This window comes from Nomascus leucogenys, chromosome X (genome assembly GCF_006542625.1).
Source record: "Nomascus leucogenys isolate Asia chromosome X, Asia_NLE_v1, whole genome shotgun sequence".
Lineage (NCBI taxonomy): Eukaryota > Metazoa > Chordata > Mammalia > Primates > Hylobatidae > Nomascus > Nomascus leucogenys.
This window is the reverse complement of record NC_044406.1, coordinates 8,346,379-8,367,229: the sequence shown is the minus strand read 5'-3', so window position 1 is coordinate 8,367,229 and position 20,851 is coordinate 8,346,379. Positions and strand designations below refer to the sequence as shown.

Below are 20,851 nucleotides of genomic sequence, written 5' to 3'. Positions count from 1 at the left end.
TGACCTCCTGGGCTCAAGCGATCCTCCCAACCCAGCCTCCCAAATAACTGGGACTACAGGTTAACCACTGTGCCCAGATAAATTTTTTTTGTAGAGATGGGGTCTCACTATGTTGCCCAGGCTGGTATTGAACTCCTGTGCTCAAGCAATCCTCTCAGCCTCCCAAAGTGCTGGGATTATAGGCATGAGCCCCTGTGCCTGGCCTAGGAATCCATTCTTAAAGGAGACTCTCCAAGAATTACTTCTAAACAGAAAGCACATTTATAATATTAAAGTTTATAATGTGGCTTTCCAGATACCCATGTTTCTTAGAGCGAGGCATAATTATCAGGGCTTATAAGATGCTCAAATCTTTTTGTAGATTGTATAGTATTAATACTATTAGGACTTTAAAATCATAATCATTGTAACAAAATGCATACAAATCTGCTTTTAATTGACACAAAACATTTGTGCCCTTGAAAAAGTCCACAAATAAAAAAAGAACAGAATGAAATCACCACCCTAGTACCCTTATGTTCTGAAAGAACTTCCTCCTCACCTCTTAGTCTTGGTGAAACCTCGAACTTTTCTGAGTCACTTTCCATGAATTGAGGGGCATGCCCAGCCCATGTGGTCCAAGGACAACCTTCCCTAACCCAGGCTATCACTAACAAGTCAGAAAAGCTGGTGTTACAGCATCCTGCGTGCTCCTGCATTCTTGGGCTGTGAACAAGCCACAGCCCCCTCTACCTGGACAAAGCAAACTTCCCCAAGTTAACTACACTAGGGATGGGGAGGTGGATATCATGTTGCAAGATAATCATGAACTATTACAAAGAAGCCTCTTTGAAAACATCCAGACAGACTGCCACTGGGTTCCATGCTCCCTGTGCTGGAAGCACACTCATGTAAGACCATCCCTTACATCCCTCCACTAAGCCCAACATGGTCGGCAAGCAAACCTTTGTGTAAAGGACCAGACGGCAGATATTTTCAGCTCTAGGAGCCATCTGATCTGTTGCAATGACTCAACTCTCTGCCATTATAGAGAGGAAGCAGCCACAGGCGGTCTGTGAGCAAATGGATGTGGCTGCATTCCAATAAAACTTTATTTAAAAAAACAGACAGGGGGCCAGAGTTGGCCTGTGGACCACAGTTTGCTAACCCCTGACTAAAGCAATGATTACACAATCCTTTCCTCTGTTGAGTCATCAATATCTGCTTCCCTAGAACTCGAAACCAGTGAGTCTAGGGGTGCTTTATCATATTCTTCCATGTAGAGAAGAAAGTTGCTCTGCTCCCCCAGGAACTTGTTTCCAAGTGACCCTGACCTAGACCTCTCAACCCTTCACCATCTGACACCACCCGATTTGGGTGAGCTGCTTGAGAGTGTCTCACAAACCATGAGACCCAAACTCTGCAGAAGATTCTGGAAGTGATCTGAGGAAGGATGGGATGCAGGTGTGTGGGATTTGCTTAGGAGAAGGGGAGCCGGGAGGGGGCTCTGGTGCATACAGCGGGCAAACGCAGAGTGGAGAGCCGCACAGCAGTGTGGAGACTTTCTATTCAGAGACACAGCCTGCGTTACGCCGACTCCAGTTCTGCTCAGGGAGCCACAGGTAAAACTACCTGTGCGTGGTAAACAGGAGGCAGGGCTGACTCACAGAAAGAAACAAACGACTTGAAGGAAGGGACCAGGCAAGTTCTGCAGAGGACATCCACATACCTGACTCAGAGGTTTCCTTGTCGTGCTTCCTGCTTTAGGGCAGGGCAGGAAGGAATGTGGAGAAGCGAAAGGCCCCTGTGGCTGCTGGGTCCCGTGGGACAGTAGGGATGCTGCCCGCCTCCCCCCGCCCCCCTGCCAGGGGGACCAGCAAGGGCTGGAATCTAGCCAGAGTCCTCTTAGCAGGCCTGCAGGGAGGGCAACCTGGTCACTGTGTGGCTGCTTTTTGCGCTATCACGGCAGAGCTGAGTGGTCGCAGCAGGGACACTATGTCCCTCTGAGCCAAAAATACTTATCATCTCATCTTCCGCAAACTTTGTCAATCTCTGAACTACAGCCACTTAATGCACAGACCCATTTTATTTATTTATTTATTTAAATTATTTTTTTGAGACAGTTTCACTCTTGTTGCCCAGGCTGGAATGCAATGGCACGATCTCGGCTCACTGCAACCTCCGCCTCCCAGGTTCAAGCGATTCTCCTGCCTCAGCCTCCTGAGTAGCTGGGATTACAGGCGCCTGCCACCACACCTGGCTAATATTTTAGTAGAGACGGGGTTTCACCATGTTGGCCAGGCTGGTCTCAAACTCCTGACCTCAGGTGATCCACCCGCCTTGGCCTCCCAGAGTGCTGGGATTACAGGCGTGAGCCACCACGCCCGGCCTGACAGACCCATTTTAAATTTAAAAAAGTTTTCTTACGGATTCCCAGTGTTGAGATTTTTTTTAAAGACTGAGATAAAATATATCATAAAATTTGCCCTTTGAAACAGCACAGTTCAGTAGTTTTTAGTATAGTCACAGCAGTCACCATCACCACTATCTGATTCTAGAGGATTTTCATTACTCCAGAAAGAAACTCCATGCCCATGAACAGTCTCTCCCTCACTTCTCCCGCCTTAACCCCTGGCAGCCACTAATCTACTTTCTATCTACGGATGTGCCTATTCTGGACATTTTATATAAATGGCATCATACAATATGTGGTTTTGATTTTTTTTATTAGACTGTTAAATATGTCTATATATAAAATCTGTTTCCTTATTTTAATGGTTCTTAGGCTATAAAACACAAAACAAATTTGCAAGTTATATGCAAGCAAAACTGTAAAGCTGATGTCAGGTCTATATAACAGGTGATGTGGCTTTGCTAAGCATGAACCATGATGCTTGCAGCCCAGGGCACTGCAGTGCTGATGCTTCTTGGCCCAGCTATCAAAGTTTCCTGGGTGCCACAGAAGGACTCATCTCAGCCATCACTTTCGTTTCGACTAACAGGGCACAGAGCTCTGCTGGCACAGTACCCTGATGTCCTTCCTGTCCCTCATCCATGGGGAGCACATCATTTACAGGTGAGTCCTGAACTTACTCTTTACTTCCACCAAGGGAAATTGTGTCAGCACTGTGGTCAATGAGACTCCCACACACACATACACAGCCATGGTCTTGCCCACCATCCACAACACTTGATTTAGATTCTAAGAGCTAGCATGGAAACGAACACACAAAAATTTAAACTGGCAAAGAGGACAGACATGTTCTCAAGGATGTGCTCCAAGTGCCACGTGTGAGAAAGCCCAAAGCAGAAATACATTACTGGCTCCCACGCCGTCACCGCCCATGCGTCAGTCCTCCCTCACCCTCCGGCCTTCTGGATTCTCCTGGCGGTGGAGGCGGTGGTGAGCTGTGTGGTATGAAGGGGCCTGAAGCAGGTTGCTTGGCTGGCCCAGTGGGATGCAGACCTGACACGTGCTGCTAGCTCTGGCGGCCTCCTCTAGGAATTCTTTGGGTTTGTGCAGATTTAAAAGACACAAAATTTGTGGGAATATTTGAATGCATTTTCTATTTATATTGAGAAGGAGGTGACTCAGAACTATTTCCTTTTATATTTCAAATGTGTGGGCCTTCAGAAAACAGATGAGCTAAATAGATTTCTAAGACTAACTGCAAGGACCTAACAGCCACATAAGACACTGAATCTATGGGACTCTTAAGTCAAACTTTAAAAATGAACACAATGGCTGGGTGTGGTGCGGTGGCTCACCCTTGTAATCCCAGCACTCTGAGAGGCCGAGGCAAGAGGATCACTTGAGGCCAGGAGTTTGAGGCCAGCCTGAGCAACATGGCAAGGCCTTGTCTACAAAACCTTTTTTTGTTTTTTTAATTAGCTAGGTGTGCTGGCGCATGCCTGTGATCCCAGCTACTCGGGAGGATCGCTTGAGCTTGGAGGTTGAGGCTGCAGTGAGCCATGATTGTGCCACTGCACTCCAGCCTGGGCGACGGAGCCAGACCCTTTCAATGAATCAATCGATTATCAATCTGTACAGCCTTCTGGGTGGGTGTCTGTGTCACCTCAGCCCAATCTGGGTGGGGGACTGGACTAGGACACAGCCAAGAGGAATGGAGGCTGGAAGAAGCTAAAGGGGAGAATGGACTTCTATGTTTCCAGGTAGCTCTCTGGAGAAAGGTGAAAGCCCCAAAGCATCCCGTAACATGCGAACGCAGCCAAGGTCAGCCCAGAGGCTGAGAGCTTTGAAGAACGCAGCCAGCTGACAAGAAAGGAGGCCAGAGGAGAGGCAGAGCGGAGCGGGGCTGCCACATCAGCACGCGCTACAGGAGTCTCTCCCCCAAGAGAGGCCACTGGGGGCTCCAGGGATGGGGCTGCTGGGAAACAAAGGGGCAGCTTTCCACAGGGCTGGATTCTTCTGGAAAGGCAAGTTTCAGGCCACAGCCTAGGAGTCACATGAGGGATCAAGGATCCTGTGCGAGTACAGCTACGTATGTTGGCATCCAACCACGGGGCAGCAACTGTTGTATTTTTTGTAGAGATGGGAGTATTGCTAGGTTGCCCCAGCTGGTCTCGAACTCCTGGACTCAAGTGATCCTCCTGCCTCAGCCTCCCAAAGTGCTGAGATTAGAGACACGTGCCACTGTGCCCTGCTCAGTGACACAAATTCTGTTTGTAGAAGGCTGCTTACCTGCCCCATCTAGAACTGAGATGCCTGAGTTAAATTTTTCTCTGCATTTCCCTCTGGCTTCCCTCAGCTCTGGCATCTTGGGGCGTTGGTCACTTTCACCCTCCTTTTGCACGCTTCTCCCTCCACATGAGGGCTTTGTGGATCTGCCTCCCTGCTCTCGCATCTCCTCCTTAGCCAAAATCCTGTAACCATAAACTATCACCTGAAAGCTATTCCTTCTAAATAATGTAGAATCAGGAGACCAAACCAAAAAGTAAACAAAGGGGTGGCCGCCTGTCTCGGTTCTGGGTTTCTTAAGTCCCCACGGGTATAAATGTAAGGGGAAATTGTGGTTGCAAAGTAAGGCATTAAAAACAAGGCCAGGTGTGGTGGGTGGATCGCTTGAGCCCAGGAGTTCAAGACCAGCTTGGGCAACATGGTAAGACCTCATCTTTACAAAAAAAATGCAAACATTAGCTGGCATGGTGGTGTGCACCTGTAGTCCCAGCTACTCCAGAGGCTGAGGTGGGAGGATCACTTGAGCCCAGGATGTGGAGGCTGCAGTGAGCAGAGGTCGCACTACTGCACTCCAGCCTGGGTGACAGACAGGGCGAGACCCTGTCTCGAAAAACAAAATCAAAAAAAGACATAAAGACAAGCCCGCTAGACCCATGCTGCAGTCTCTCTCCTACAGCTATCATTTATCCCTTTCCCTTCTGGGGTGAGGGTGTTACATCTGCCAAGTACTCGCTGCACAAGAACCTTTCTGTTCAGCATGCAGTACTACACTGTACAAAGCTATGCAGAATGCTGGGCTCTGCCTCGACAAAATTCCAAGATCAAGTTTCACCTTTTTATCCTGACCCGATCCAGCACAGTCTTCATAATTACCTAGCACAGCAGCTCAGAATGGAAAGCTTCAATTGCCCTGAGCTAATTGAAGGCCAGGCAAAGCAAACGTCTGCCCTAAAGTGACAAATGAGGGGGAGAGCTTGGATGATAAATCTCTGTTACTTATTCTGAAATCTACATGAAGGAACTTGTTTTGTAAATGAAAAATTGGTCTTCACATGAACCTCTGTACACCAAGTCACCTCTCAGGGAAAACATCCAGGAAGATGACCTTCAGGTTCCTTTAGCTTGTTTATAAATATTATCTGAAAGCAAATTTTTCCCTAAAGAGCTCTATTTCATATGCATTCAATTTTGCAGCTGGTACTGGGATTTAGGATATACTCTCATTCTTTGCCTCCCCTCCCATCTGTCCCAACAAAATACCAGCCTGAGGTCAGTGCCAGCTCATCAGTGCTTGGCAGTGGCTCCTGCAGGCGGGGGCGGAAGTGGCTGCAAGAAGGCAGAGAAGGAAGACACTGCCAGCACCCACAGCCCCAGGGGGCCGCCCCCAGATCTCATTTCAGTGCCAGTCTCTGGAACCACCCAGAACACAGTCCTCACCCAAGGCCTCTCGAAATTGAGGAGCAACGAACAAATGTGGTACCTCTAAACTTTCCTACAAGGTCTAAAATCTCATACCAAAAACAAATCTGTGCTACCAAATTTATTTTGAGATGTTTATGTCTTGACTCCAAATGCCATGCTAGTGCAGAAGGATAAATAAAGGCCATTTCAGTTACTAGTGTGTAAACTAAAATTCTAAATAAAATTTTAGGACACAGAATGTACCAATATGGAAAGATTATTCACCACAATCAAGAAAGACTAACTCAAGGAAGGTCAGCCTGGTATTTATCCATTCAGCCACCAATCCATCTGCTTATACATCCACCTACCCATCCTTCTATCTATCTTCCCATTCACTCATCCATCCACCTTCCCATGCCTCCATCCATCCATGCACCCATGTATCCATCCATCCACTTGCCCTCCCATCTATCCATCCATCTATCCACCCACTCACCCTCCCTTTCATCCATCCATCCACTTATCCATCCATCCATCCATCCATCCTCCCACCCACCCACCCACTTACTTTTCCATTCGTCCATCCAACCACTTACCCTCCCATCCATCCATCTATACACCTCTGCATCCATCCACATACCCATCTATCCATCCATCCGCTTACTCTTCCATTCATCCATCTATCCATCCATGCATCCCTACATCTCATCCATCTATCCACTTACCCTTCCATCCATCCAACCATTTATTGAGCACGTAATCTGTGCAGGAATTATGTCAGATACAGGGTACTGAGAAATGAAAAAGTAAAATCCCATCTTCCAGGAGCCAACAGTCCAGCCCAGCAGACAGCAAGGAATAGTGAAGGTGTACCAATACATCCGTGATGTGAGTTTAAGAGTCACTCTCCCCCTGCCAAACCATCCCAGTCTGAAGAGGTTAGCACATTCATGGGGCAGTGGATGTCCACGTTCAAGGTAAACTCTTAAAGATGGATTGACTGAACCAGAAGGTGTGCACGGCTGTCAGCCTTCAGTTGCATGGTGCCAAGCAACCCTCCAGACAGGTTTCTCAAAAAGCCCTCCAGTCAGGTTTTGCCAAATGCCCCTCTTCTGTGCCACCCACAGGGTGACAGCTCCCTCTTCCCTTCATCTTAAAGGCTTTCACATCTGTCATGAACGTAAAGCCTGATCAGCTCAAGGGTAGAATGACACTTCCTGAGAGAGCTGACAGCAGGTAGAAGTGGTTACTATAAAGGTAGAATGGAGAAGCAGGGACATTTCTCCCAGGGTTAGGGACTGAACTGTGCCCCACAAAATCAATGTGCTGAAGCCGTAACTCTTAGTATCTCAGAATGTGACTGTATTGGAAGACAGGGCCTTAGAAGAAGTAATTAAGGTAAAATTAGGTAATTAGGGCCATTGGGGAGGGCTCTGATCCAATAGGACTGGGGTCCTTATAAGAAGAAATGATACAAAAATGCGCAGAGGGAAGACCTTGTGAGGACACAGGGAGAAGACGGCATCTACAAGCCTAGGAGAGAGGCCCCAGGAGGAACCAGCCCTGCTCACACATTGCTCTGGAACTTCCAGCCTCTAGGACTGTGGGAGAATCCACTTCTGTTGTTTGAGCCTCCCAGTCTTGGAGAGTTTGTTATGGCCACACTAGGAAACAGACCCAGCATTCAAGGGGCCCCAGGTCAGCAGGAGAGAGCATTTCCCCAAAGCAGGCTCCAGCTGGCTATGATGCCTGAGCTTGTGGGTCTGAGGCGAAGCCTCTGATGGCAGTGGGGGTGGGGGGCGGTGGGCTGTTCAGGACAGAAGAGCTGGAGGGAAGCAAACGTGCTGGGTCTGCTCCCTCAGGTTCAGTTCTATTTTAGCTCAAACACCACCTGTTTCTCCCATAACCCAGCCAGAAGTCACTTTGCTCTCTCTCCTCTGAGCTTCTGAAGCATCATGCAACTTAAAAAAAAAGTATCATCACTTCAATCTGCCCCACTTGTCTTTATATTAACATAGGATCTTGAACTTCACAAAAAATGTTATCTCTATTTGGTTCATATGAGCAACAACAAAAAAAAATAATTCCGATCTCAACATTCTTTTGTTATCCAAACAAATACAATACATACTTTTTGTTATGCATCGATTATCAGAGCAGCACTTCATATGATTTACACAGACATGTTTACGTTATTTTAAACTTATGCAAAACATTGGGTATCTTCAAACCTTTGTATTCTAGATTTTCTTTTTGGTGGGCAAAGAACAATCCCTTGCCTGAACTTTGACTTCTATTATTCTCCATTGAAATTTTTCAAGTGTATTCTTTCTTGCTGGTCCTTCGGAAATTAAAGAGTCTCTGAAAAAAGTTGAAAACAACTTTTCAACCTACATATTCTCAAATTTCATCGCGCCTCACCACTCAAAAAAAAAAACCGCACCCAACAATTCTGAAAATTGCTGGGTTGGTAGCTCAAAAGCAGAGAGTTTCTGGAACTAATTTCTTTGGAGTGGTTATGCAGTCTGCTGGGAGACATGGCCTTGATGAATGAAGCATGGGGCCCCGCTTCCTCTCGACCCTTTCAGTATCGACAGTGCCATTCACTCACTCACACACAGCCTGCACGTGACAGCTGTTCAGGGCAACCCCCTCCATGCACAGCAGAGCTATATACTCTCACCAGCACGGGTGCCCTCTGCACAGATGATACGCTCGTGGCATCGGGCAGAGCAAGGCCCGCATGTGCAGAGCCCATCGAGCACTGCCCGCCACGCATCGCACGGCCGGCCTCAACGGCCTGGGAGCTGGCTTGGAAAACAGACTGCAGCTGGTGCTCGGCACGTGACCTACTTGGAATCCACAGTTGTAAAGCTCTAATTGTGCTTCTCAGACACAGCTAAATTCTGTAGGTGGATTATTCGTCGGCCTTTCTGACCCACGCATTCTTGGTTTCAGCCTCAGAGTCTGTTAAGTAACTGAAGAGACTTCCTACACAAGCACACACACAGTATCAGTCCTGTCGTTGCAGAGTCACATAAATATTTGATCCCCTTGTAGAAGGCTAACAGCTCTGTTTAAGGCCAAATGAAATAAAACCCTATGACATGAGGCTCTTGAAAGCAAACTTTTAAACTGGTAATTTCTGCAACAGAACCTTGAGTTTTGAGGTCAGTGTTTAATGTGAATGTCACGGCAATCACACAAGATTCTCAAGGCGACAGAAAAATCCACACCCGGTGACCCTGTTGTGCATTTACTCCCATCCCTCCATCCGCCTTTTTAAAACAAGATTGCACCACATCTTCTGCAGAGTCGCACACTCTCCTCCTGCCCTCCTCATGTGATGAAGGGGAAGATTATACTTTTTTTTTTTTTTTTTTTGAGACAGGGTCTCGCTCTGTTGCCCAGGCTGGAGTGCAGTGGTGTGATCCCCATTCACTGCAACATCCACTTCCCAGGTTCAAGCGATTCTCGTGCTTGAACAAGTAGCTCAGCCTCCAGCGTAGCTGGGACTACAGGCGTCTGCCACCACACCTGGCTAATTTTTTTTTTTTTCTATTTTTAGTAGAGATGGGATCTCACCATGTTGCCCAGGCTGGTCTTGAACTCCTGGGCTCAAGCGATTCACCTGCCTCAGCCTCCCAAAGTGCTGGGAATACAGGTGTGAACCACCATGCCCGGCCCAGATTATACTATGTATTTAATCTAACCCTGTCCTTGCCTCAACTAAGCGGCTATGGCGCACATTCTGGAATTATGGCACAAAATGCTCTAATCTCCTGCTGCTGCCACAGTTCCTGCAGATGCTTGCAGCCTCTCTTTGGGAGTTGACTAACTCGATTTCTATTTTAAAGCTCAAAATTAAATCATTAACTAGGTCCAATTTAGGAAGGCCTGCCCTGTTCCGTTCTTACTAACAATCCTTAGAGGCAACTCTGATTTCCAGGCCGCAGCTAGGCACACAGCTGTGTGCTAGATAGCTAAAGCTGCCCTTCGATAAGGCGCTCTGTGCAAAGCGTGCAGCTCCAGTATGTTAAACTGGACTTCTCATTATGTCTCCATAAGCGGTCTCACCGTGCGGAAAACACGATAGCCATTTTAAGAACCAAAAAATGTCACCGCCATGTAAGAAGGCCTCCCCACCCTGGGATGTGTCTCTGGGCAGGGCTGCAGGGTGCACAAGCTCTGCCCAGACCTCCAGTACATCAGGGATGATGGAAATCACACCGGATTTCAGCCGCTTTGGGTTTGGCAAAAGCCAGACGTCTAGCCATGTTAACCAAGCACCCACCCACCATACAGAAGCCCACCCTCAGACGCCTGTTCAGTAACTCTGAATCCAAATTTCACCCACCTCGGCGTGGACTGTCCCTCCTCGGCCCGGACTGCGGAGGGACGCTCTTCTCTAGGCTCGCCAGGGTCCCCTGCCTGCCTTCGCAGTTCGACAGAAGCTTCCTGCAAAGGGCAACATAATGAGACACCAAGTCCTCAAGCTGCCTTCCTCAGGACATCTGTGATTATGAAAGCCCTCATTTGTGGGTTTGCCTTGCCACGGCAGTTCTACAAAGCATTTCATTGAGACGACTGAACTAAGACCCCGCGTCCACTTCTGTTCTGGGCAGGAAACAACTCCTACGTGAAGCCTGTAAAACCGTGTGGCACAATTGGCCAAAAGAAATAAAATAAAATACAGCTGGTCACAAATTACAGTGGTGAAGCCTCAAGCTCTAGTACTCGTCAGAGCCTGGGATTCTTTGCTCCTGACAGGGCAAGCATGAATTCTCAGAGGTCATGCTGAATAGCCACAAGCCAGGGTATCCAACGGTGGAAATAAACACTCAGAGCATCTATGTGGATTTTCAGGGCTGGGACACCACAGAGCAAACCAGCAGCCTTCTTTCCATGCACATATTAGGTATCTTGTATTAAATTACTAGTGGTTCTTTTTTTTTTTTTTTTTTTTTGAGACAGGGTCTTGCTCTTTTGCCCAGGCTGGAGTATAGTGGTGAGAACACAGTTCACCGCAACCTGAACCTCCTGGGCACCGCCACACCTGGCTAAGTTTTTTTTCTTTTTTTGTAGAGATAAGGTCTTGCTTTGTTGCCCAGACTGGTCTGGAACTGCTGGCCTCAAGTGATCATCCTTCCTCCGTCTTCCAAAATGCTAGAACTGCAAATGCACCACCGCACCTACCCTGGATTCTTTTAAAAAGAAACTGCATCTATCATTGCGGAACTTTTTTTTCTTTGAGATGTGCAAGTGCAGATGTAATAGGGAGAAAAAGCTTTCAAAGGGGGTAGGTGCAAGAGAGAAAGAGACTGTTAACTTTGAAGCAGGGCTAAGAAATATGCAGTTTTCTAGAAAGCTGGACATTAACTCTCACCATCAAAACTCTCACCTTAAAAAAGTGCAATCACTTAATGTGTTTTAAATACATTTTTGTCCCAGAGCAATCCTTGAAAATACTTGCAAATAAAAAACAGAATACTAAAAAACCCAAATACTATATTAAACGTCATCCATCAGTGTTTGAAAAGTGGCTATTGTATGTCATTTTAAGCTTTTACATAAACCACACATTTCCATGTCAGAGGCGTTAGTTATCATTTTCCATTGTTTCTCCCTCCACGTTCTTTGCTGAGTATGAAGGTAGGAGCAAGCTACTTAAGGGGAAACTCAGTTAAAGCCAGAGATTATGGCAACGAGAACGGGAATGAAAAATGTGGGTTTTCGGGAATATGGCACTTTAAATTGCCTTGAAGGTGTCAACTTTGTGCCCAAATACCTCTGACACAGAGGGCACTAGGAGATCTGGAAAAGGTAAATGCTCGCACAGCTGGAGCTGAGTAGCCCTGGCGTCAGCCACTGCATTCTGGGTGTGTCCTGTCCTTGGGTTACGATGATGGTCAAGGGGGCTGTGGCTCCATGCTTACCTGCTTGTAGTGGTCTGTGGACGGTGAAGACCGGGACCTCCCATGAACGTGCTGCGGCCTCTCGTGTGGGTCCAGGCTCACATCCAGGATGTCATCCGCTGAGTGGCAGCGCCCGGAGCTCCTGGCCTCCAGGGGCTTCCTCTGTTCCTTCCAGGAGGCCTGATACTCTGCAAAGGTGCCGAGCCTCCGCGGCGGGTCTGATGTCCCTGCCTTCTCCGCTGCGCTGTGAGTGTTGAGGCTGTCCCCAAGGGAGGTGGTGTGTGACCAGGGCTCCGTGCCCTCATATGTGCGGCCTGCTGTCCGCGGCCTCTCTGGCTTGTCTCTCGGGATTCCGTGAAGAGCTTGCTTCTGAGCAGGCCTCTGGGGAACAGGTTTGCTCGTTTCCTCAAAAAACTTCCACCTGTCAGCAAATGTGCCCACAGTATCCTCAGATGTCCTGGGGTGCTGGTGAGGACTGTAGCCCCTCGTGAGGCCCACCTCGTTCATCTTCTCGGGTTCCGAGTAGGACTTCAGTTTCTGCTCAGCTGTGAACCGTCTCCGGCCTCCGATGCGGGGCGGGTGGGGCCCGCCACCTGTAGATGAGGGTGGCTGGGCCAGTCCTGCCTCCCAGAAGTGGGGGACAGCGTCTGGATCCCCCATCCGGTGTTCCAGTGACTCCGGGTATAGGTCTGCTGGGTTGGGGTCCAAGTCGCGGCGCTTGAAGGACGTGGCCCTCAGAACCCGGGCTTGGGCCTCTTTCAGGTGGTCTTTATAGGTGCCAGCGAGGGGTCCTTCCTGGGCGCCACCTCCTAACCCGGCCCTCCAGCGGCAGGTGGCATCCTCCGCCTCGCCTGCTGCAGTCAGAGCCACTGTGCTCCGGCTCTTCTGCAGCTTGGCTCTACGCATCTGGATCTCATTCCGCAGGGTGGTGGCAAAGCGGTCGCTTCTCCGGGTGGGCTTGCCCACGTTGGCGTCGAACGGTGGCGATCTGGTGGTGCTGTCCTCTGGACTGCTCTCAGGCCGGCGCTTCCCCTCCTGGGTCAGGGAGTGCAACAGGGGTGTCTCCTGTGGGCAGATCCTGCTGCTCTCCCCATCTGCCCACGTGATGCTGGCTGCCAGCCTCTGGCTGGCTTTTTCTGCACGGCTGGCCCTGGGAGGCTCCTGGGCTCCCACGGAGCAGCCCTCGGCCCCTGTGTCCAGCGGGTAACACCGTCCTGTCTCACGGGCATCTGGAGGACCCTCAAGCTGAGGTAGGTGATGGCGTGGGCTCTGGCCCACCGTGGGTGGGGGAAGACTCTCGAGGGTTCCAGGGGCTGTGTCAGAAGGCCAGCATCCCGCCCAGAGCTGTGCCGCTTGCTGGCCTCCCTGCACACAGGGCCGGGGGCCCTGCCAGCCGCTCCCCAGCTTCTGGTCACAGCTGCTGAGCCCCCTCACCTGAGGAGGGCTGTCGTTCTGGAAGCTGGCAGACCCTGGCTCCTGCCCAAGGCTGTCAGCACAGAGGGGGCTGTGGTCGCTGTATAGGGGAGGGTGGCGGCCGCTATGAGGAGACTGAGGGAAGTGCACGTCTGAGCTGGACAGAGAGGCCTGCAGCCTGCTGGAAGCTCCATCCTTGGAGGGCGGCCAGCTGCCATCTGCGCGGGCCTCCCGCAGGCAGCCCGGGCCTCCTGATCCCTTCCCAAGGCTCCCCGGGTGTGCTGACCTCCAAGGCCGATCGGCGAGCTCTGGTCTCCAGTCACCACGGGGCTGAGCCTGGGCCAGGGCCGTAAAGTGCTGTGCTGCAGCCACCTCTGAGAACACAGGACCCTGGGCCTTCTCGTGGCTCTTGGTGGCAGCAAAGCTGTCACTGCGGAGAGGGGGAGGGGGAGGAGGTGGGGATGATGGTGCTTTCTTCTTATCGGGAACATACCAGACTGGCCCAAAATTGGACCTCCCAGGGGCAACCAGCTTGGGCTCAGCATTGTACTCTGGCCTGGGGCCTTTGCCGCTGTCACTGGGGACCCTGGGTGGGAAACACCTGAGCTTCTCCTCCGAGCCCTGAGGGTCGCCTGCGGCCTGGGCCTGCCGGCCACCCTGCCTGGGAGCCTCCCAGAGGCCCACACTGTAGAGGATGTTCTCTGCGGAGGACGTGTCGACTTTGGACAAGGTGTGGTCAGGAGTGCTAGAGCTGGTGGAGAAGGAGCCGTAGGCCGAGTCGCGCTTGCTGTGGCCGCCCAGGTGGTCGATGCTGCTGTTGGACTTGGCCACTGAGAGGCGACCGGAGGGGTGGTCCAGGCTGTCAACGCTCCCCAGGGAGCTGAAGTGATCTAAGGTGCGCTGTAGGTTCGTCTGCTCCCAGGAACTGGACAGGTCGTGGGAGGAAGAACTGCAAGAATGAGAAGAAGGACAAAGCATGGTGTGCTTTAGCAATAGCAATGGCAAAAGGCAAGGCTGTGGACGCAGCTGGCCCTCCGTGGAAATACCAAAACGCCAAACAGTAACTTCCCAGGGTGAAGTTGCTGAGGCTGAGGTTGCAGCTTAGCACATCTGGATTTTAGTAGAGACACGGAGAAACTGGGCACAGGCTGAAAAGACTGTGTCCTCCCTGTTACATGCCGTTTTACCAAACAGATGCCTTGCAACCCTAGTGCACATTCTCAGCCTGATGCCCGGATCGTTGGCAGGCAACGTCTGCATTTACACGTCTATGGTCAATCAACAGTTAAGCGCAGGGGTGGCCACACCACAACTCAGGTTGTTGTTGTTGATTTGGGGTTTTTTTTTTTTTTTTGAGACAGTCTCACTCTGTTGCCTAGGCTGGAGTGCAGAGGCGTGATCTCAGCTCACTGCAACCTTCGCCTCCTGGGTTCATGCGATTCTCCTGCCTCAGCCTCCTGAGTAGCTGGGATTATAGGTGCTTGCCACTGTGGCCAGCTAATTTTTTTGTATTTTTAGTAGAGACGGGGTTTCACCATGTTGGCCAGGCTGGTCTTGAATTCCTGACCTCAAGTGATCTGCCCGCCTCGGCCTCCCAAAGTGCTGGGATTACAGATATGAGCCACTGCACCCAGCCCAAATGGTTTTTGTATGTTTTAGGGTGGGAGAAAAAATTAGAGGCATACTATTTCTATCTCACCTGTGAAAATGATATGAAATTCAAATTTCAGTTCATACGTGAAGCTTTACTGGAACCCAACTGTGCCCACGTGTCTGCGTATTGTCTGTGGCTGCTCTTGTGCTATGATGGCAGAGCTGAGTAACTGCAACAGAGATGTGTGGCCTGCAAAGCCAAAAACATGTACTAGCTAGCCTGTTACAGACCAGGTTTGGTGGCTCACACCTGAAATCCCAGTGCTTTGAGAGGCTAAGGCAGGAGGATCACTTGAGGCTGGAGGATCACTTGAGGCCAGAGGATCACTCAAGGCCAGGAGTTTGAGACCAGCCTTACTTAGCAACATAGTGAGACCCCCATCTCTATAAAGACTTTTTAAAAAATTAGCTGGATGTGGTGGTACATGCCTGTAGTCCCAGCTACTTGGGAGGCTGAGGTGGGAAGATGGCTTGAGCCTGAGAGGTTGAGGCTGCAGTGAGCTGTGACTGCGCCACTGCACTCCAGCCTGGGCAATGGAGTAAAACCCTGTTTCAAAGATGATAATAAGAATAATAATAATAATAATAATAATAATATCACGCACTGCTGTGTTCAGCTTTCAGCTAACCGGTTACACCCTACAGAATTACTGACACACCAAAAAACACAGGCTCCTAAACAGGATGGCGTCTAAGAGGATGAAATTAACGGTGAGTTGAGACATTGATTCCTCTGTAAGGTAATAACTGTGTGTGACTGAGAGCTCTCAATGGTGAAACTATTTATCCAGGATGTTAAGTGCTTTCTTTAAAGCTCAACAAAGCTGAGATGTTCACCCTTCAACAGGAAGAAGCTGTGGCTCCACTAGGTTGGGGGAGAGTGAGGATGAGAGAACCGTGTGACCAGGACAGAACACTGGAGAACAACTGGCTGTCATCTATGGGAGGGGGAGGGAGAGGACTGTTTGGGTTTCCCATCATCTTCTATAAGAACAGACCACGTATCCTCAAACCCGGGGCATGCTCCTGACTACCCACCAGTATTCTGGAAGGGATTTTTCTGCGAGATCTCAAGTCCAAGGAGATCTAGAGAACTCTGAGCACTGTTTCCACACAGATGTGGGCAGTGTGCATGTTTCTTTCATTAAGAGACTGCCAAATGGGCTTAATGGAGATCTCATCACCTTAAGTCACTTCAGAATAAAATAAAAGGCCCACTGTTCACTTAAGTGTTACTATTCAGTTGAGAATCTGTGTTTTTTTTTTTTCCCCAAAAAATACACTGGGCTCTAAATACCATCATCTTTTGTCACTTTAGGGGTAATGTTACATTTCAGTTGTCTTTCCTTCGTGTCATATAAATCTTTACCTTGCAATTTTACAGACCAGTATTTTTTTCTTTTCTTTTTTTTTTTTTTTTTTTTAAGAGATGAGGTCTTGCTCTGTTGCCCAGACTAGAGTGCGGTGGTGCAATCATGGCTCACTGCAGCCTCGAACTCCTGGGCTTCAGTGATCCCACTGCCTCAGTCTCCTGAGTAGCTGGGACTACAGGTGTGCATACAATGCCCAGCTAATTTTCTTTTATTTTTAATAGAGATGGGGTCTTGCTGTGTTGTCCCGGGTGGTCTTGAACTCAAGCAATCTTCCCACCTTAGCTTCCCAAAGTGTTGGGATTATGGACATGAACCATTGCGCCCAGCCAAGACCAGTATTTATTAACAGCCAAAAACTGAGTGGTTACATTAGCTCCAAACACAGACACATACCTGCGCGTGCGCACACACACACACACACACCCCCCAAACATGCTCACTCATACTCACACACTCGCATACACATATACATGTGCACACACATGCACATACAAGCAAACAGATGCACATGCACACATACAGGCACACACGAACACAGACACATGAACACACACATACAAGGAAACACACACACAAACATGTAGAAATACACATGCACACTCACACCCCCCACACACACTGACACCCGTAAACACACACAGATACACACACACACTCACACAAGCAGGGAGACATCCACACACGCATACCAAAACCAGACTATCTGCTGTCACCGCCATCCTCTTAACAGGAGACTAGTGAGGATACTGCCACTAACTCCAAGAGGGTTGAGGAGAGGCTACCAAAGATTAAAGAACCTCTTGGGAGCTTTTACAAGATACACCTGCCGCCCCATATATATCTCCTGCCTTCCAGTCCATGTGTAAAACCCTGGAAAGGAGAGGGGTGCCGTGGACGCCACCCCACCAGCTCAGAACCCTACTACCTGGCATCCCACCTGGCCAATCCCAAAGGAGCTTGGCTGAAACCCAAGTCCTATGCTCCCCTTCTTGCTCATGCCTTGTCTTGCCATTTCATTTTGTGTCACACGCTTGCCGGTTCAGTCAAAAACTCAGAGCACTCCAACTGTGATTATGTGTCGGTGGCCCAGTCTCATCAGAAACATCAAAATCATTCTGCAGTCAGGAGTGCGCTCCCTGCAGAAGGCCGAACAAACCTGGCATCCTGGACGGGAATGGGTGCCTACCTCGCGTGGTGTCGGCCGGACCAGGAAGGACAGCCGCTGGTGGAGGTGAACGGGGAGGCCGCTAGCTCAGGGTGGCTGTCGGAGAACTTGGTGGCATGCCAGGAGTGAGGCCTCCAGCCCAGCTCGCTCCTCCTAGAAAAGAACGCAGGGGAGGCGGGGGGTCAGGGACTGCACACAGCGCTCACCCTCGTGCCAAACAGTGCAGGGGGCTCGGGGACCGCACACAGGGCCCACACTCGTGCCAAACAGTGCAGGGGGCTTCAGGACCGCACACAGCGCACGTGCGCTGTGCCAAACAGTGCAGGGGGCGCGGGACCGCACACAGCACGTGTGCGCTTGTGCCAAACGAACAGTGCAGGGGACTTGCAGACCGTACACAGCATGTGCACTCTCGTGCCAAACAGTGCAGGGGGCTCGAGGACCGCACTCAGCGCACATGTGCTCGTGCCAAACAGTGCAGGGGGCTCGGGGACCACACGCGGCGCATGCACGCTCGAGCCAAACAGTGCAGGGGGTTCAGGGAATGCGCACAGCGCGCACGCTAGTGCCAAACAGTGCAGAGACTGACACTGGTCACAGCAACTCAGGCAGGCGCACCGCACCATGTTCAGGGGTTGCCCGCTGAATCCAAACCCACACCTTCTTTTTAGATTTTTGTTCACCACCCATTTGCCCTAACACAGAGTGGGAATCACAGGCTCTAGATGTGCAGCAGCCCTTATCTTTATTTTCATTTTATTTTTGAGACAGAGTCTCACTTTGTCGACCAGGCTGGAGTGCAATGGCATGATCTTGGCTCACTGCAACCTGGGCCTCCCAGGTTCAAGCGATTCTCCTGCCTTAGCCTCCCAAGTAGCTGGGATTACAGGCGCTCACCACCACGCCCAGCTAATTTCTGTATTTTTAGTAGAGACCAGGTTTTACCATGTTGGCCAGGCTGGTCTTGAACTCCTGACCTCAAGTGATCCACTCACCTTGGCCTCCCAAAGTACTGGGATTACAGGTGTGAGCCACCACACCCGGCCAGCCCTTATCTCTAAAATGTGTTCCTCCATAAATATGGACAACTGTTAACTTGTCAATTTAAAATCTTACAAATGCAAAAAGAAAGAACATTTATTCTAAATAAGTAAGCAAATTTTGCCCTCTCCGTGCCCCAATATGAACACAAACAGAATCTCCTATCTTTTGCTGGAGAAAAGGTATATGGGTCCCCCAGGCGGCTGGGTCACACAGAGTTCAGACAGCTTATCTGTGTCTATTTACCTAGGTAACAAAGTAAAGACAGCCACCTTCTGGTTAACTAAGACTAGTAGCTGCATCTTCCCCTGAGCCTGTTAGTCAACCAAAGATCCCCCCAGGGAGTCATGACAACCTACATCAAAAGCCTAGAGTCCCTTCAGCCAGGGCTCCTGAACATGGAGGAGCTTTCCTGGGCTCCCCCGCCACAGTCCCCACCATCCCATGTGTGGCTTCTTAGTGTCTTGGCCACATCTGCCCAGATGTGATGAGGTGTGTCTGGTTAGAAATCCCGATGGATGTCAGTAATGCAATAGGGCCTCCAGGGGAACACTGCCGGGCGTGAGATCCTCCTCCCCAGCTCACTTCTCCAGCCTCATGGTAGGAAGCCAGCTTTACATTTCTCTAATTTGGGACAGAACTGACAGCTGATAGCCCAATCAAGAATGGAGAACGAGCTCAAGTGGGCCTCTTTAAATACTTTGTGGAGATCAGATGTTTTTCCCAGCAGGCAAAAACATTAAAGAATATTATGCAATAAAGAACATTTTACAAAATAAAACTGAAAAGCATTTATAACACAAACCTTTCGATGACTCAGATCATTTTAACGAGGAAAAGTATACGGGTGGCAAAATGTGGAACATGCTGACTTTATGATAGTTTCCCAGGAACCAAAGAGAAAGTATAAAAGACAAATTCCACACCCCATGGAAGGAAAGCAATTGTAAAACCCAGACTGTACCTCATGGAATTTCTCAAAATCCTCGTAAGGAAGGTTCTGGCCATGTGAATTTCATTTTCAGCTGGCTTTCTCTGTGCTATGACATCCAGAACTTCTTTCATCTTCCTTTATAGTTAATTAATGAAGAAAATAAACTAGACTGACTGAAACTGGAGGGAAGGGGAGAAAAAGAGAAGGCTAGGAAAAGAAAACGTCTGACACTCAAGACGGCGCTAGTTCAACCCTGCTACGGGAATAACTGGGCTACTAGCTGGTTTAGAGGGTCAGCAGTTCTCCATGGGTACAATAAAAGTTCTCCCAGATAAACTATCATTAGCAAGCACATATGAGAATATTAGCAACAGATTTTGTTCTCACAAAGTATGCAAGCAAATGGCCGGGTGCTGTGGCTCACACCTGTAATCCCAGCACTTTGAGAGGCTGCCGTGGGAGGATTGCTTTCGGCCAGGAGTTTGAGATCAGCCTAGGTAGCATAGCAAGACCCCATCTCCGCACAAAATTTAAAAATCAGCCGGGCGTGGGGGCGCACATCTGTGGTTGCAGCTACTAGGGAGAATGAGGTGGGAGGATGATTTGAGCCCAGGAGGTTGAGGCTGTAGTGAGCCGTGTTTGCGCTACTGCACTCCAGCCTGGGGGACGGAGCAAGACCCTGTCTTTTAAAAAATATATACGTGTGATAGATTATGAGGAATCCAGTGACCTTGCCATGCCATGGCATGAGGAAGCCCAAGTGAGCCACGCGGATAAGGCCGTATGGCAAGCGACACCAGGCAGCCCCAGCTGTCGCCCAACCTCCTGGCCCCACGCACCAGACACAGGAGAGAAGGAGGTCATTTGCACGTATGGCCCCTGCAGAGGCAACGTGGAAAAAGACTGAGGAACCCAGCCGGCAGCCAGAACCACGGCCCAAAGCTTCTGGGCATCTGCTGCCGCTCAAGCCAGCCCTGCGGAAGGCCCCTGTCATGGGGGAAGGGAGAGAGTGAGTCGCAGCTGTGCCCTGCCTCTATTCCTAGCTTTGGCCCTGGAAAGATGCACATCAATCCCGGGTGTAGCCACTGACGAGTCAAGAGGGAGGAGGGAAGTCACCTATCCTTATTCATAAGCGGTTAATTTATTCAAAGTGACAAAATCCAAAGTTCAGTTCCTTGGTCATTCTGGCCACATTGTGAGTGCTCGATGGCCACATGTGGGTAGTGGCTACTGCATGGGCAGCACAGATATGGAACATCTGCAGCCCTGCAGCTG

General features: G+C 49.8%; 1 protein-coding gene across 1 annotated transcript in view; it reads right to left on the bottom strand.

Moving 5' to 3' along the window:
• Positions 1-20,851, bottom strand: part of SHROOM2 (shroom family member 2) — a 161,930-nt gene that overhangs the window by 39,461 nt on the left and 101,618 nt on the right. Inside the window, exons 3-5 of the mRNA XM_030806536.1 lie at positions 17,623-17,754; positions 12,019-14,359; positions 10,440-10,540 (exon numbers count right to left, since the gene is read on the bottom strand). Coding sequence (XP_030662396.1) covers positions 10,440-10,540; positions 12,019-14,359; positions 17,623-17,754 — 2,574 coding nt within the window. The remainder of the gene's footprint in view (positions 1-10,439; positions 10,541-12,018; positions 14,360-17,622; positions 17,755-20,851) is intronic.